A 19,232-nucleotide genomic window follows, 5' to 3' on the forward strand; every position below is an offset into this window, starting at 1 on the left:
GAGTAGGTATATAGGAAGAGAAGAGAGGGGCAGCAGGAAATTTGCACAGCTGCACAATGACTGCAGGACCATCAACCAAATGGAGGCCAATAGAGATGCACATTAACCTTGTATCCAACCATGTCCCGCCCCATACAGTCTCACAAGGGTCCCCCTAACCCACCTGTGTACTCCCACCAAAGCTCCTCGCTGTCACTTTGGACGACAACCTGGGCAAGGCAGGAAAGAACACATCCGCACCATCATCATGTCCTCCAGCTATGGTATCTACGCGTTTTGTTTACCACTCTTTTTAAGTGTCCAGAGTCGAGATAGACACTTGGTCTCCTTTACCTTCAACGCTCAAGAATATCTACGCATCTCTCGGTTCCCCCTCTGCCCGGTACCGCTACCTATCCACCAAGACAACGCAAGTTATGAGAAAACATATTGTAAAAGGCATGCGAGGTTCTCCTTAGACCCGCTTACACCATTGCTCAAAGAGGCGCTTTAACCTATTGGTCTTCTCGATTCTCCCACGGTGTCAGACCCAGGTAGCTGTCAGGGGCTCCTGTAGAAGGCCTCTCGTAAACATCGTCAGTTTAAAAGCAAGAGTTTGAGAAGGAAGCAAATGCGGCCTCCTCCCCGCCACAGTAAGCTCTTGCCACACGAAATCCCTCGTCCCCAGATGGGTGGTCGAACACCGTGATCTTTCGACATACCGCTACAAGAACAGCCCCCCCCCCCCCCCCCCACAACCCCAAACCCAACTGTTGGGGAGATCATCAATAACCAGTAGACATGTGTCCTAATATTTATGTAGTGTTTAACCCTCATTGTCTGTAGCCCTGCTGTCCATGTTTTTGTGTGTTTTTTCGGTACTTTCAGCTACAATGGCCATCAATAATAATAATTATTATTATTATTATTATTATTATTATTATTATTATTAATATTATCCCTTCACGAATAATTTACCTACAAACCCAATGTAAAATCGCAATTTTCCCCATTTCTTTTTTCTCTACCAACTCCATGACGTTCTCCTGTGTTCATATAAATGGGCAGATCATTTAATATCAAGTGAAATCTCTTACATTTTCTCTTGGTGTTCTGATATTTTCATCATCCTCTGGTGTCTGTATGTTATTTTACCTCTGACGTGAAACATTCGAAAAGGTTGTCTGATTCTCATCGTTGTGGATGTTACCCTTGCAATATATATATATATATATATATATATATATATATATATATATATATATAACGTAAGGGTAAGAGAGATGTGTGGAAATAAAAAGAGCGTGGTTGAGAGAGCAGAAGAGGGTGTTTTGAAGTGGTTTGGGCACATGGAGAGAATGAGTGAGGAAAGATTAACCAAGAGGATATATGTGTCGGAGGTGGAGGGAACGAGGAGAAGAGGGAGACCAAATTGGAGGTGGAAAGATGGAGTGAAAAAGATTTTGTGTGATCGGGGCCTGAACATGCAGGAGAGTGAAAGGAGGGCAAGGAATAGAGTGAATTGGAGCGATGTGGTATACCGGGGTTGACGTGCTGTCAGTGGATTGAATCAAGGCATGTGAAGCGTCTGGGGTAAACCATGGAAAGCTGTGTAGGTATGTATATTTGCGTGTGTGGACGTATGTATATACATGTGTATGGGGGGGGTTGGGCCATTTCTTTCGTCTGTTTCCTTTCGCTACCTCGCAAACGCGGGAGACAGCGACAAAGTATAATAAAATAATAATAATATATATATATATATATATATATATATATATATATATATATATATATATATATATATATATATATAACCCCATCATACTTATGGTTCCATTTTATACTCCAGTTTAGTTTGTCAGGCCAAAAACTGCCTGATTCAGTCGCCTAGCCGAAACGTAGTTAGTTTTAAACGAAACATTGTTCCGATGCCCGTATCCGACAAGAAGAGTACCCATGTTCAGTCAATCCATCATTGTATTATACATTACTTAAGTTTGTATTCAGGGTAAGCTTCAGCGAGGAGGTTAACTGTCACAGTTCCCGTGTCTTGATCAGTGTGATGGAGACATCAAAACACGAATATGAAACCTGACAGGTTATATAGCCAAGGTGTTTCGCCAGAGGTAGACATCTTCCTTCGTGTGTTGTTGACACATCTACCCTACTTCTAGTCGCCCTAAGTAGGCTCTTCAGCTCAAAGCAAGACTATGTATGGCCTTTCGCCACCGATTTCTTTGTCTTTAATATTGGAGGAAATGACCTAGAATTCCGACGGGTTTCAGTGCTGTCTGATCATTTTTCCTGTCGATCGCTCACACACACACACACACACACACACACATACACATACATATTTTTTTTTTATACATATTCGCCATTTCCCGCGCTAGCGTGAAGCACAGAGGACTGAGCCTTAGAGAGAAAATCCTCACTTGGCCCTCTTCTCTGTTTCTTCTTTTGGAAAAGTAGAAAACAGGAGGGGAGGATTTCCAGACCCCCGCTCCCTTCCCTTTTAGTCGCCTTCTACGACACGCAGGGAATATGTGGGAAGTATTCTTTCTCCCCTATCCCCAGGGATAAACTGCACCAGAATATATATATATATATATATATATATATATATATATATATATATATATATATATATTCTGGTGCAGTTTACAGCGATTGGATAGTATAGATATGTTATCAACTGCAGAATGAGGCGTAGGTGAAGACATTGTGTAGCGGTGTTTTCAGTAATACAAGAACACTCGTTCAGTTAATACAGTTATCCCTCTTGGGTCTTTAAAAGATGCACCCAACAAGCATTTTGTGTGTGTGTGTGTGTGTGTGTGTGTGTGTGTGTGGTGACCACTAGTGAAAAAGGGGGGGGGGGGGGGGGGAAGGGAGGGACTTATCCAAGCAGTTGGGTAAGGCAGGCTCACCACCACCAGCCCCTACATAAGGACCGAGACTAGTGAATGTAACAGAGAGAGAGAGAGAGAGAGAGAGAGAGAGAGAGAGAGAGAGAGAGAGAGAGAGTTTCGCAGTAGCTCGGGTGGACGCTCTAGGCGATGGTTCCCTCGAAGACAGCTCAGAGCTGTCTGTACCCTTGATATATATATATATATATATATATATATATATATATATATATATATATATATATATATATATATATATCGATTGTACTTTCGTCCCTGGTCCAGACCAACCTACCCCCCATCCAAGTGATAAAAGGAAAACTTGGTGTCGAGTTCCAAGACACAAAGATAGTACGGAAATCTATCTACGTCGAAGTTTCTGACCAGATCGAATTTTGGTACGAATATATATATATATATATATATATATATATATATATATATATATATATATATATATATAATATATATATATATATATATATATATATATATATATATATATATATGTTATTCCCTGCGTGTCGTAGAAAGCGACTAAAAGGGGAGGGAGCGAAGGGCTGGAAATCCTCCCCTTCAGTTTTTTACTTTTCCAAAAGAAGGAACAGAGAAGAGGGACTAGTGAGGATTTTCTCTCTAAGGCTCAGCCCTCTGTGCTTCACGCTACCTTGCTAGCGCGGGAAATGGCAAATATGTATGAAAAAAAAAAAATATGTGTGTGTGTGTGTGTGTGTGTGGTGTTAATGCGAGAGATCGGTGTATTTGTGATGGATGATCTGAATACATATGTGGATAATACGCCAGCTAAGGGTATGAATGGCGGAGGGCGGGGCATGTGTGAGACGAGCGTAGCATGATTAATCTGGGAAGTGGGCAGGTACGAGATGGTATTAAGTGGTGGGATGATGAAGTAAACTTGGCAGTGAAAGAGAAAAAAAAGAGGCGTGCGGTCGTTATTTTCAGGGAAAGAGTGCGAGTGATTGAGAGATGTATAAGAGAAAGCGGCCTGCGGTCATGAGGAAAGTTCAGGCTTAGAAAAAAAAAAAAAAAAAAAAAAAAAAGCAAAAATAGGAAGAGGTGTTAAAAGCCTTGCTAACGGTGAAACGTAGCAAGGCGGCTAGAGTGGATGGTATTGCAAGTACATTTCTTCATGAAAGGGGGTAACTGTATGTTGCCAGGTTAGTTAGAACATTCAGTGTATGAAGAGGTCATGGTGTGGTGCCTGAGGGTTTGCGGAATGCCTGTATAGTGCCACTGTATAAAGGGCGATAACACGTGAGTGTTCAAATTATAGGGCTATAGATAGATTTGTTGAATGGATTTGGTAAATTGTATGGAAGCTTGGTGATCGAGATGGTGGTTGCAAGCACAGACCATCAGACTAGGAGGAACAATGTGGCTTTTGGGAATGCTAAAAGATGTGTGGATGGATCAGGTGTTTGCTTTAAAGCGTGTGTGTAAGATATACTTTCAGAAACAGAAGGATTTATATGTGGTATTTATGGATATGGAAAAAAGCATGTTTCAGGGCTGGTGAGCATGCTTTACAGAAGACGGTACGAATATATGGCGTGGGAGGAAAGCTATTAGAAGCAGTGGGGAGTTTTAAACCTTGAAAAAAGTCTTTACTGCTTCTAATGATTTTACGGAGGGTGAGTGGTTCTAAGTGAGTCTGCAGCAGGGGATTTATAATGTCACCATGGCTATTCAGTCTGTTAGTGGATAGGGTGGTAAGGGAAGTGAATGCAAAAGTTTTTTTGGTGCAAAAGAGTAGGTCTGCAAATCTTACTGGGGAAGCGATGCTTGGGAGGAGTCAGTTATTGTTTGCTGGTGGTAGATTGAGTGTAAAAACAGAAGTAATTGTTTTCCGAGTGTGGTAAAGTATATGGAAAGGAAAAAGTTTAGAGTAAATATGAATACACTCAGTGGTGGAGAGAGAGAGAAACAGGGATGCGAGTTTGAAAATGGAGAACATGGAGTGTTTTACATACCTGGAGTGGTGGCAGCGAACAGAACGATGGGTACGAGATGAGTGATGGGGTATGGGTGTGTGTGATGGGTAAAAGATCTGGGAGCATTGAGGAATGTGTGGAAAGAGCCGTCGTTATCTGGGAGGGGTGAAGTCGGGCACGTCTTAGAGCAGTCCCAACGACGGTGTTACAAGGCATGGACGACGACAGATGAGAGGGAAAAGGAAGAGGTTTGAACACGTCGGGAAAACTGAAATGTCTGAGGACAGTACGTGGTGTGCGGAGAAGCCACGGACGGGTTCAAGTGACCTTCACGACGACCACCGCCAGGGAAGGAAGGGCAAGCAGAGTGGCTCATGCCACGCATGACGTGTGCGATGCTTTGGTAGTGGTGTTCTCCGTACCGAGTGTTTACCTCCTCCTCCTCCTCCAGTTCAATCCGCCACTGGGAGGTAAATTTGCATTTTCTCTCCACAGAGAGTTTAAGAATCTTGCCTGCTCCTCCTCTGCCATGGAGGCGCTGGTGGTGGTGTTGGCGGCGGCGGCGATGATGGGCATCTCAGGGTGTGAGGCGGTTGTGCTCAGAGAGCCCAACAGACCCACGGAGGTGTGCGAGTGTGTGCCGTACTACGATTGCACGTCAGGGGGGCGTAGGTAAGTCAGTTTACCGCAGTTCTCTTGCTTCGTTTTGGAATTTTATTAGTTATCATATATATATATATATATATATATATATATATATATATATATATATATATATATATATATATGTTATTGGATTACGTGTTAATTGACAGGCGCGCGAAAGAGAGACTTTTGGATGTTAATGTGCTGAGAGGTGCAACTGGAGGGATGTCTGATCATTATCTTGTGGAGGCTAAGGTGAAGATTTGTATGGGTTTTCAGAAAAGAAGAGTGAATGTTGGGGTGAAGAGGGTGGTGAGAGTAAGTGAGCTTGGGAAGGAGACTTGTGTGAGGAAGTACTGAGTACAGAATGGAAAAAGGTGAGAACAATGGAAGTAAGAGGAGTGGGGGAGGAATGGGATGTATTTAGGGAATCAGTGATGGATTGCGCAAAAGATGCTTGTGGCATGAGAAGAGTGGGAGGTGGGTTGATTAGAAAGGGTAGTGAGTGGTGGGATGAAGAAGTAAGAGTATTAGTGAAAGAGAAGAGAGAGGCATTTGGACGATTTTTGCAGGGAAAAAATGAAATTGAGTGGGAGACGTATAAAAGAAAGAGACAGGAGGTCAAGAGAAAGGTGCAAGAGGTGAAAAAAAAAAGGGCAAATGAGAGTTGGGGTGAGACAGTATCATTAAATTTTAGGGAGAATAAAAAGATGTTCTGGAAGGAGGTAAATAAAGTGCGTAAGACAAGGGAGCAAATGGGAACTTCAGTGAAGGGCGCAAATGGGGATGTGATAACAAGTAGTGGTGATGTGAGGAGATGGAGTGAGTATTTTGAAGGTTTGTTGAATGTGTTTGATGATAGAGTGGCAGATATAGGGTGTTTTGGTCGAGGTGGTGTGCAAAGTGCGAGGGTTAGGGAAAATGAGTTGGTAAACAGAGAAGAGGTAGTAAAAGCTTTGCGGAAGATGAAAGCCGGCAAGGCAGCAGGTTTGGATGGTATTGCAGTGGAATTTATTAAAAAAGGGGGTGACTGTATTGTTGACTGGTTGGTAAGGTTATTTAATGTATGTATGACTCACAGTGAGGTGCCTGAGGATTGGCGGAATGCGTGCATAGTGCCATTGTACAAAGGCAAAGGGGATAAGAGTGAGTGCTCAAATTACAGAGGTATAAGTTTGTTGAGTATTCCTGGTAAATTATATGGGAGGGTATTGATTGAGAGGGTGAAGGCATGTACAGAGCATCAGATTGGGGAAGAGCAGTGTGGTTTCAGAAGTGGTAGAGGATGTGTGGATCAGGTGTTTGCTTTGAAGAATGTATGTGAGAAATACTTAGAAAAGCAAATGGATTTGTATGTAGCATTTATGGATCTGGAGAAGGCATATGATAGAGTTGATAGAGATGCTCTGTGGAAGGTATTAAGAATATATGGTGTGGGAGGCAAGTTGTTAGAAGCAGTGAAAAGTTTTTATCGAGGATGTAAGGCATGTGTGCGTGTGGGAAGAGAGGAAAGTGATTGGTTCTCAGTGAATGTAGGTTTGCGGCAGGGGTGTGTGATGTCTCCATGGTTGTTTAATTTGTTTATGGATGGGGTTGTTAGGGAGGTGAATGCAAGAGTTTTGGAAAGAGGGGCAAGTATGAAGTCTGTTGGGGATGAGAGAGCTTGGGAAGTGAGTCAGTTGTTGTTCACTGATGATACAGCGCTGGTGGCTGATTCATGTGAGAAACTGCAGAAGCTGGTGACTGAGTTTGGTAAAGTGTGTGAAAGAAGAAAGTTAAGAGTAAATGTGAATAAGAGCAAGGTTATTAGGTACAGTAGGGTTGAGGGTCAATTCAATTGGGAGGTGAGTTTGAATGGAGAAAAACTGGAGGAAGTGAAGTGTTTTAGATATCTGGGAGTGGATCTGGCAGCGGATGGAACCATGGAAGCGGAAGTGGATCATAGGGTGGGGGAGGGGGCGAAAATTCTGGGAGCCTTGAAGAATGTGTGGAAGTCGAGAACATTATCTCGGAAAGCAAAAATGGGTATGTTTGAAGGAATAGTGGTTCCAACAATGTTGTATGGTTGCGAGGCGTGGACTATGGATAGAGTTGTGCGCAGGAGGATGGATGTGCTGCAAATGAGATGTTTGAGGACAGTGTGTGGTGTGAGGTGGTTTGATCGAGTAAATAACGTAAGGGTGAGAGAGATGTGTGGAAATAAAAAGAGCGTGGTTGAGAGAGCAGAAGAGGGTGTTTTGAAGTGGTTTGGGCACTATTCGCCATTTCCCGCATTTGCGAGGTAGCGTTAAGAACAGAGGACTGGGCCTTAGAGGGAAAATCCTCACCTGGCCCCCTTCTCTGTTCCTTCTTTTGGAAAATTAAAAAAAAACGAGAGGGGAGGATTTCCAGCCACCCACTCCCTCCCCTTATAGTCGCCTTCTACGACACGCAGGGAATACGTGGGAAGTATTCTTTCTCCCCTATCCCCAGGGATATATATTTTTTTTTATTATTATTATTATACTTTGTCGCTGTCTCCCGCGTTTGCGAGGTAGCGCAAGGAAACAGACGAAAGAAATGGCCCAACCCCCCCCATACACATGTATATACATACGTCCACACACACAAATATACATACCTACACAGCTTTCCATGGTTTACCCCAGACGCTTCACATGCCTTGATTCAATCCACTGACAGCACGTCAACCCCGGTATACCACATTGCTCCAATTCACTGTATTCCTTGCCCTCCTTTCACCCTCCTGCATGTTCAGGCCCCGATCACACAAAATCTTTTTCACTCCATCTTTCCACCTCCAATTTGGTCTCCCACTTCTCCTCGTTCCCTCCACCTCCAACACATATATCCTCTTGGTCAATCTTTCCTCACTCATTCTCTCCATGTGCCCAAACCACTTCAAAACACCCTCTTCTGCTCTCTCAACCACGCTCTTTTTATTTCCACACATCTCTCTTACCCTTACGTTACTCACTCGATCAAACCACCTCACACCACACATTGTCCTCAAACATCTCATTTCCAGCACATCCATCCTCCTGCGCACAACTCTATCCATAGCCCACGCCTCGCAACCATACAACATTGTTGGAACCACTATTCCTTCAAACATACCCATTTTTGCTTTCCGAGATAATGTTCTCGACTTCCACACATTCTTCAAGGCCCCCAGAATTTTCGCCCCCTCCCCCACCCTATGATCCACTTCTGCTTCCATGGTTCCATCCGCTGCCAGATCCACTCCCAGATATCTAAAACACTTCACTTCCTCCAGTTTTTCTCCATTCAAACTCACCTCCCAATTGACTTGACCCTCAACCCTACTGTACCTAATAACCTTGCTCTTATTCACATTTACTCTTAACTTTCTTCTTCCACACACTTTACCAAACTCAGTCGCCAGCTTCTGCAGTTTCTCACATGAATCAGCCACCAGCGCTGTATCATCAGCGAACAACAACTGACTCACATCCCAAGCTCTCTCATCCCCAACAGACTTCATACTTGCCCCTCTTTCCAAAACTCTTGCATTTACCTCCCTAACAACCCCATCCATAAACAAATTAAACAACCATGGAGACATCACACACCCCTGCCGCAAACCTACATTCACTGAGAACCAATATATATATATATTGGCTGATTCATGTGAGAAACTGCAGAAGCTGGTGACTGAGTTTGGTAAAGTGTGTGGAAGAAGAAAGTTAAGAGTAAATGTGAATAAGAGCAAGGTTATTAGGTACAGTTGGGTTGAGGGTCAAGTCAATTGGGAGGTGAGTTTGAATGGAGAAAAACTGGAGGAAGTGAAGTGTTTTAGATATCTGGGAGTGGATCTGGCAGCGGATGGAACCATGGAAGCGGAAGTGGATCATAGGATGGGGGAGGGGGCGAAAATTCTGGGGGCCTTGAAGAATGTGTGGAAGTCGAGAACATTATCTCGGAAAGCAAAAATGGGTATGTATGAAGGAATAGTGGTTCCAACAATGTTGTATGGTTGCGAGGCGTGGGCTATGGATAGAGTTGTGCGCAGGAGGATGGATGTGCTGGAAATGAGATGTTTGAGGACAATGTGTGGTGTGAGGTGGTTTGATCGAGTGAGTAACGTAAGGGTAAGAGAGATGTGTGGAAATAAAAAGAGCGTGGTTGAGAGAGCAGAAGAGGGTGTTTTGAAGTGGTTTGGGCACATGGAGAGGATGAGTGAGGAAAGATTGACCAAGAGGATATATGTGTCGGAGGTGGAGGGAACAAGGAGAAGAGGGAGACCAAATTGGAGGTGGAAAGATGGAGTGAAAAAGATTTTGTGTGATCGGGGCCTGAACATGCAGGAGGGTGAAAGGAGGGCAAGGAATAAGTGAATTGGAGCGATGTGGTATACCGGGGTTGACGTGCTGTCAGTGGATTGAATCAAGGCATGTGAAGCGTCTGGGGTAAGCCATGGAAAGCTGTGTAGGTATGTATATTTGCGTGTGTGGACGTATGTATATACATGTGTATGGGGGGGTGGGGTTGGGCCATTTCTTTCGTCTGTTTCCTTGCGCTACCTCGCAAACGCGGGAGACAGCGACAAAGTATAATAAATAAAATAAAATATATATGTTATTTTTTTTTATTATTCTTTGTCACTGTTTCCCGCGTTAGCGAGGTAGCGCAAGGAAACAGATGAACGAATGGCCCAACCCACCCACATACACATGTATATACATACATGTCCACACACGCACTTATACATATCCATACATTTCAACATATACATATATATACATACACAGACATACATATAAATACACATATACATAATTCATACTGTCTGCCTTTATTTATTCCCGTCGCCACCCCGCCACACATGAAATGAACACACGCCCTCCCTCGCACGTGCGCAAGGTAGCGCTAGGAAAAGACAACAAAGGCCACATTCGTTCACACTCAATCTCTAGCTGTCATGTATAATGCACCAAAACCACAGCTTCCTCTCCACATCCAGGCCCCACAAAACTTTCCATGGTTTACCCCAGACACTTCACATGCCCTGGTTCAAGCCACTGACAGCATGTCGACCCTGGTATACCACATCATTCCAATTCACTGTATTCCTTGCACGCCTTTCATCCTCCTGCATGTTCAGGCCCCGATCTCTCAAAATCTTTTTCACTCCATCCTTCCACCTCCAATTTGGTCTCCCACTTCTCTCATTCCCTCCACCTCTGACACATATGCCCTCTTTGTCAATCTTTCCTCACTCATTCTTTCCATGTGACCAAACCATTTCAATACACCCTCTTCTGCTCTCTCAACCACACTCTTTTTATTACCACACATCTCTCTTATCCTGTCATTACTTACTCGATCAAACCATCTCACACCACATATTGTCCTCAAACTTCTCCTTTCCAACACATCCAACCTCCTCCGCACAACCCTATCTATAGTCAAGCCTTGCAACCATATAACATTGTTGGAACCACTATTTCTTCAAAAATACCCATATTTGCTTTCCGAGATAATGTTCTCGCCTTCCACACATTCTTCAACGATCCCAGAACTTTCGCCCCCTCCCCAACCTGTGACTTACTTCTGCTTCCATGGTTCCATCTACTGATAAATCCACTCCCAGATATCTAAAACACTTCACTTCTTCCAATTTTTCTCCATTCAAATTTACCTCCCAATTTATTTCTCAATCAACCCTACTGTACCTAACAACCTTGCTCTTATTCACATTTACTCTGTTTTCTTTCACACACTTTACCAAAATCAGTCACCAGCTTCTGCAGTTTCTCACAAATCAGCCACCACCGCTGTATCATCAGCGAACAACAACTAACTCACTTCCCAAGCCCTCTCATCCACAACAGACAGCATACTTGCCCCTCTCTCCAAAACTCTTGCATTCACCTCCTGAACAACCCCATCCATAAACAAATTAAACAAACATGGAGACATCACTCACCCTTGCCGCAAACCGACATTCACTGAGAAACAATCACTTTCCTCTCTTCGAACTTGTACACTTGCCTTACATCCTCGATAAAAACTTTTCACTGCTTCTAGCAACTTGCCTCCCATACCATATACTCTTAATGCCTTCAACAGAGTATCTCTGTCAACTCCATCATATGCCTTCTCCAGATCCATAAATGCTACATAAAAATCCATTTGTTTTTCTAAGTATTTCTCACATACATTCTTCAAAGCAAACACCTGATCCACACATCCTCTACCACTTCTGAAACCACACTGCTCTTCCCCAATCTGATGCTCTGTACATGCCTTCACCTTCTCAATCACTAACCTCCTATATAATTTCCCAGGAATACTCAACAAACTTATATCTCTGTAATTTGGACACTCACTCTTATCCCCTTTGCCTTTGTACAATGGCACTATGCATGCATTCCGCCAATCCTCAGGCACTTTACCATGAGCCATACATATAATACTGAATATCCTAACCAACCAGTCAACAACAAAGTCACCCCCTTTTTTAATACATTCCACTGCAAAACCATCCAAACCCGCAGCCTGGCCAGCTTTCATCTTCCGCAAAGCTTTCACTACCTCTTCTCAGTTTACCAAACCATTCTCCCTGACTCTCTCACTTCGCTCACCACCTCAACCAAAACACCCTTTATCTGCCACTCTATCATCTAACACATTCAGCAAGCCTTCAAAATACTCACTCCATCTCCTCACACCACCACTACTTGTTATTACCTCCCCATTAGCCCCCTTCACCAATGTTCCCATTTGTTCTCTTGTCTTATGCACTTTATTTACCTCCTTCCAAAACATCTTTTTATTCTCCCTAAAATTTAATGATACTCTTTCACCCCAACTCTTATTTGCCCTCTTTTTCACCTTTTGCACCTTTCTCTTCACCTCCTGCCTCTTTCTTTTATACATCTCCCAGTCATTTGCTTTATTTCCCTGTAAAACCTGTCCAAATGCCTCTTTCCTCCTTTTCACTAATAATCTTACTTCATCCCACCACTCACTACCCTTTCTAATCTGCCCACCTCCCACGCATCTCATGCCACAGCTGAGTGAAGTGTTTTAGTAGTTTTGATGCACGAGACTGGGTTATAGTGATGGGTGATTTGAATGCAAAGGTGAGTAATGTGGCAGTTGAGGGAATAATTGGTGTACATTGGGTGTTCAGTGTTGTAAATGGAAATGGTGAAGAGCTTGTAGATTTCAGTTTTGAAAAAGGACTGGTGATTGGGAATACCTGGTTCAAAAAGAGAGATATACATAAGTATACCTAGTAAGTAGGAGAGATGACCAGAGAGCGTTATTGGATTACGTATTAAGCGCGTGAAAGAGAGACTTTTGGATGTTAGTAATGTGCTGATAGGTGCAACTGGAGGGACGTCTGATCATTATCTTGTAGAGACGAAGGTGAAGATTTGTAGAGGTATTAGAAAAGAAGAGAGAATGTTGGGGTGAAGAGAGTGGTGAAAGTGAGTAAGTGTGAGGTGGTTTGATCAAGTAAGTAATGAAAGGGTAAGAGAGATGTGTGGTTATAAAAGGAGTGTGGTTGAGAGAGCAGAAGAGGGTGTTTTGAAATGGTTTGGGCACATGGAGAGAATGAGTGAGGAAAGATTGACAAAGAGGATATATGTGTCACAGGTGGAGGGAATGAGAAGTGGGAGACCAGATTGGAGGTGGAAAGATGGAGTGAAAAAGATTTTGAGAGATCGGGGCCTGAACATGCAGGAGGGTGAAAGGCGTGCAAGGAACAGAGTGAATTGGAACGATGTGGTATACTGGGGTTGACGTGCTGTTAATGGATTGAACCAGGGCATTTGAAGCGTCTGGGGTAAATCATGGAAAGTTCTGTGGGGCCTGGATGTGGAAAGGGAGCTGTGGTTTCGGTGCATTATACATGACAGCTAGCGAGTGAGTGTGAACAAATGTGGCCTTTGTTGTCTTTTCCTAGCACTACCTCGCACACATGAGGGGGGAGGGGGTTGTTATTTCATGTGTGGCAGGGTGGCAACGGGAATGAATAAGGGCAGACAGTATGAATTATGTACATGTGTATATATGTATATGTCGGTGTGTGTATATACACACACCGACATATACATATACATATACATATGTATATGTTGAGATGTATAGGTATGTATATGTGCGTGTGTGGACGTGTATGTATATACATGTGTATGTGGGTGGATTGGGCCATTCTTTTGTCTGTTTCCTTGCGCTACTTCACTAACGCGGGAAACTGAAAATTTATAATAATAATAATAATAATAATAATAATAACCATACAACATATATATATATATATTTCCCTGGGGATAGGGGAGAAAGAATACTTCCCAAGTATTCCCTGCGTGTCGTAGAAGGCGACTAAAAGGGGAGGGAGCGGGGGGCTGGAAACCCTCCCCTCTCAATTTTTTTTAATTTTCCAAAAGAAGGAACAGAGAAGGGGGCCAGGTGAGGATATTCTCTCAATGGCCCAGTCCTCTGTTCTTAACGCTACCTCGCTAACGCGGGAAATGGCGAATAGTTTGGAAAAAAAAAAAATAATAATAATAATAATAATAATAATAATAATAATAAAGCTGGCTATGTGCGTCTGTTCGGAAATAACCGGTATAGACCCCGTTGCTCACCATTGTGAGACGAAGGGTATTCGAGTACTTAGTATTTCGAATAGTTGTTTCCTATTATACAGTCCCATAGCCTAGCGGTTAGCATGCCTGCCTCTTGCACAGGGGTCCCGGGTTCAATCCTGGCTGTTGGAGGTTTGTATGATATATGTATATTTTTTTTTGCTTTGTCGCTGTCTCCCGCGTTTGCGAGGTAGCGCAAGGAAACAGACGAAAGAAATGGCCCAACCCACCCCCATACACATGCCTTGATTCAATCCACTGACAGCACGTCAACCCCGGTATACCACATCGCTCCAATTCACTCTATTCTTTGCCCTCCTTTCACCCTCCTGCATGTTCAGGCCCCGATCGCACAAAATCTTTTTCACTCCATCTTTCCACCTCCAATTTGGTCTCCCTCTTCTCCTCGTTCCCTCCACCTCCGACACATATATCCTCTTGGTCAATCTTTCCTCACTCATTCTCTCCATGTGACCAAACCATTTCAAAACACCCTCTTCTGCTCTCTCAACCACGCTCTTTTTATTTCCACACATCTCTCTTACCCTTACGCTACTTACTCGATCAAACCACCTCACACCACACATTGTCCTCAAACATCTCATTTCCAGCACATCCATCCTCCTGCGCACAACTCTATCCATAGTCCACGCCTCGCAACCATACAACATTGTTGGAACCACTATTCCTTCAAACATACCCATTTTTGCTTTCCGAGATAATGTTCTCGACTTCCACACATTCTTCAAGGCTCCCAGAATTTTCGCCCCCTCCCCCACCCTATGATCCACTTCCGCTTCCATGGTTCCATCCGCTGCCAGATCCACTCCCAGATATCTAAAACACTTCACTTCCTCCAGTTTTTCTCCATTCAAACTCACCTCCCAATTGAATTGACCCTCAACCCTACTGTACCTAATAACCTTGCTCTTATTCACATTTACTCTTATGTATGTATATATATATATATATATATATATATATATATATATATATATATATGGAAGCAGAAGTGAATCATAGGGTGGGGGAGGGGGCTAAAATCCTGGGAGCCTTGAAGAATGTGTGGAAGTCGAGAACATTATCTCGGAAAGCAAAAATGGGTATGTTTGAAGGAATAGTGGTTCCAGCAATGTTGTATGGTTGCGAGGCGTGGGCTATGGATAGAGTTGTGCGCAGGAGGGTGGATGTGCTGGAAATGAGATGCTTGAGGACAATGTGTGGTGTGAGGTGGTTTGATCGAGTAAGTAATGTAAGGGTAAGAGAGATGTGTGGAAATAAGAAGAGCGTGGTTGAGAGAGCAGAAGAGGGTGTTTTGAAATGGTTTGGGCACATGGAGAGAATGAGTGAGGAAAGATTGACCAAGAGGATATATGTGTCGGAGGTGGAGGGAACGAGGAGAAGTGGGAGACCAAATTGGAGGTGGAAAGATGGAGTGAAAAAGATTTTGTGTGATCGGGGCCTGAACATGCAGGAGGGTGAAAGGAGGGCAAGGAATAGAGTGAATTGGATCGATGTGGTATACCGCGGTTGACGTGCTGTCAGTGGATTGAATCAGGGCATATATATATATATATATATATATATATATATATATATATATATTTTTTTTATTTTTTTATTATACTTTGTCGCTGTCTCCCGCGTTTGCGAGGTAGCGCAAGGAAACAGACGAAAGAAATGGCCCAACCCCCCCCATACACATGTATATACATACGTCCACACACGCAAATATACATACCTACACAGCTTTCCATGGTTTACCCCAGACGCTTCACATGCCTTGATTCAATCCACTGACAGCACGTCAACCCCGGTATACCACATCGCTCCAATTCACTCTATTCCTTGCCCTCCTTTCACCCTCCTGCATGTTCAGGCCCCGATCACACAAAATCTTTTTTCACTCCATCTTTCCACCTCCAATTTGGTCTCCCTCTTCTCCTCGTTCCCTCCACCTCCGACACATATATCCTCTTGGTCAATCTTTCCTCACTCATTCTCTCCATGTGCCCAAACCACTTCAAAACACCCTCTTCTGCTCTCTCAACCACGCTCTTTTTATTTCCACACATCTCTCTTACCCTTACGTTACTCACTCGATCAAACCACCTCACACCACACATTGTCCTCAAACATCTCATTTCCAGCACATCCATCCTCCTGCGCACAACTCTATCCATAGCCCACGCCTCGCAACCATACAACATTGTTGGAACCACTATTCCTTCAAACATACCCATTTTTGCTTTCCGAGATAATGTTCTCGACTTCCACACATTCTTCAAGGCCCCCAGAATTTTCACCCCCTCCCCCACCCTATGATCCACTTCCGCTTCCATGGTTCCATCCGCTGCCAGATCCACTCCCAGATATCTAAAACACTTCACTTCCTCCAGTTTTTCTCCATTCAAACTCACCTCCCAATTGACTTGACCCTCAACCCTACTGTACCTAATAACCTTGCTCTTATTCACATTTACTCTTAACTTTCTTCTTCCACACACTTTACCAAACTCAGTCACCAGCTTCTGCAGTTTCTCACATGAATCAGCCACCAGCGCTGTATCATCAGCGAACAACAACTGACTCACTTCCCAAGCTCTCTCATCCCCAACAGACTTCATACTTACCCCTCTTTCCAAAACTCTTGCATAGATGTATAAAAGAAAGAGACAGGAGGTCAAGAGAAAGGTGCAAGAGGTGAAAAAGAGGGCAAATGAGAGTTGGGGTGAGAGAGTATCATTAAATTTTAGGGAGAATAAAAAGATGTTCTGGAAGGAGGTAAATAAAGTGCGCAAGACAAGGGAGCAAATGGGAACTTAAGTGAAGGGCACAAATGGGGAGGTGATAACAAGTAGCGGTGATGTGAGAAGGAGATGGAGTGAGTATTTTGAAGGTTTGTTGAATGTGTTTGATGATAGAGTGGCAGATATAGGGTGTTTTGGTTGAGGTGGTGTGCAAAGTGAGAGGTTAGGGAAAATGATTTGGTAAACAGAGAAGAGGTAGTAAAAGCTTTGCGGAAGATGAAAGCCGGCAAGGCAGCAGGCTTGGATGGTATTGCAGTGGAATTTATTAAAAAGGGGGTGACTGTATTGTTGACTGGTTGGTAAGGTTATTTAATGTATGTATGACTCATGGTGAGATGCCTGAGGATTGGCAGAATGCGTGCATAGTGCCATTGTACAAAGGCAAAGGGGATAAGAGTGAGTGCTCAAATTACAGAGGTATAAGTTTGTTGAGTATTCCTGGTAAATTATATGGGAGGGTATTGATTGAGAGGGTGAAGGCATGTACAGAGCATCAGATTGGGGAAGAGCAGTGTGGTTTCAGAAGTGGTAGAGGATGTGTGGATAAGGTGTTTGCTTTGAAGAATGTATGTGAGAAATACTTAGAAAAGCAAATGGATTTGTATGTAGCATTTATGGATCTGGAGAAGGCATATGATAGAGTTGATAGAGATGCTCTGTGGGAGGTATTAAGAATATATGGTGTGGGAGGCAAGTTGTTAAAAGCAGTGAAAAGTTTTTATCGAGGATGTAAGGCATGTGTACGTGTAGGAAGAGAGGAAAGTGATTGGTTCTCAGTGAATGTAGGTTTGCGGCAGGGGTGTGTGATGTCTCCATGGTTGTTTAATTTGTTTATGGATGGGGTTGTTAGGGAGGTGAATGCAAGAGTTTTGGAAAGAGGGGCAAGTATGAAGTCTGTTGGGGATGAGAGAGCTTGGGAAGTGAGTCAGTTGTTGTTCACTGATGATACAGCGCTGGTGGCTGATTCATGTGAGAAACTGCAGAAGCTGGTGACTGAGTTTGGTAAAGTGTGTGAAAGAAGAAAGTTAAGAGTAAATGTGAATAAGAGCAAGGTTATTAGGTACAGTAGGGTTGAGGATCAAGTCAATTGGGAGGTAATTTTGAATGAAGAAAAACTGGAGGAAGTAAAGTGTTTTAGATATCTGGGAGTGGATCTGGCAGCGGATGGAACCATGGAAGTGGAAGTGGATCATAGGGTGGGGGAGGGGGCGAAAATCCTGGGAGCCTTGAAGAATGTGTGGAAGTCGAGAACATTATCTCGGAAAGCAAAAATGGATATGTTTGAAGGAATAGTGGTTCCAACAATGTTGTATGGTTGCGAGGCGTGGGCTATGGATAGATTTGTGCGCAGGAGGATGGATTTGCTGGAAATGAGATGTTTGAGTACAATATGTGGTGTGAGGTGGTTTGATCGAGCAAGTAACGTAAGGGTAAGAGAGATGTGTGGAAATAAAAAGAGCGTGGTTGAGAGAGCAGAAGAGGGTGTTTTGAACTGGTTTGGGCACATGGAGAGAATGAGTGAGGAAAGATTGACCAAGAGGATATATGTGTCGGAGGTGGAGGGAACGAGGAGAAGTGGGAGATCAAATTGGAGGAAGTATTTCTCACATACATTCTTCAAAGCAAACACCTGATCCACACATCCTCTACCACTTCTGAAACCACACTGCTCTTCCCCAATCTGATGCTCTGTACATGCCTTCACCCTCTCAATCAATACCCTCCCATATAATTTACCAGGAATACTCAACAAACTTATACCTCTGTAATTTGAGCACTCACTCTTATCCCCTTTGCCTTTGTACAATGGCACTATGCACGCATTCCGCCAATCCTCAGGCACCTCACCATGAGTCATACATACATTAAATAACCTTACCAACCAGTCAACAATACAGTCACCCCCTTTTTTAATAAATTCCACTGCAATACCATCCAAACCTGCTGCCTTGCCGGCTTTCATCTTCCGCAAAGCTTTTACTACCTCTTCTCTGTTTACCAAATCATTTTCCCTAACCCTCTCACTTTGCACACCACCTCGACCAAAACACCCTATATCTGCCACTCTGTCATCAGACACATTCAACAAACCTTCAAAATACTCATTCCATCTCCTTCTCACATCACCGCTACTTGTTATCACCTCCCCATTTACGCCCTTCACTGAAGTTCCCATTTGCTCCCTTGTCTTACGCACCCTATTTACCTCCTTCCAGAACATCTTTTTATTCTCCCTAAAATTTACTGATAGTCTCTCACCCCAACTCTCATTTGCCCTTTTTTTCACCTCTTGCACCTTTCTCTTGACCT

The 19,232-nt window shown here is 43.4% G+C and overlaps 1 protein-coding gene across 1 annotated transcript in view; it reads left to right on the plus strand.

The window, feature by feature from the left end:
• The window catches only part of LOC139753241 (uncharacterized), a 70,299-nt gene that overhangs the window by 4,645 nt on the left and 46,422 nt on the right, over positions 1–19,232 (plus strand). Inside the window, exon 2 of the mRNA XM_071669484.1 lies at positions 5,339–5,515. Coding sequence (XP_071525585.1) covers positions 5,339–5,515 — 177 coding nt within the window. The remainder of the gene's footprint in view (positions 1–5,338; positions 5,516–19,232) is intronic.

Source organism: Panulirus ornatus, chromosome 2 (assembly GCF_036320965.1).
Source record: "Panulirus ornatus isolate Po-2019 chromosome 2, ASM3632096v1, whole genome shotgun sequence".
Classification (NCBI taxonomy): Eukaryota; Metazoa; Arthropoda; class Malacostraca; order Decapoda; family Palinuridae; genus Panulirus; species Panulirus ornatus.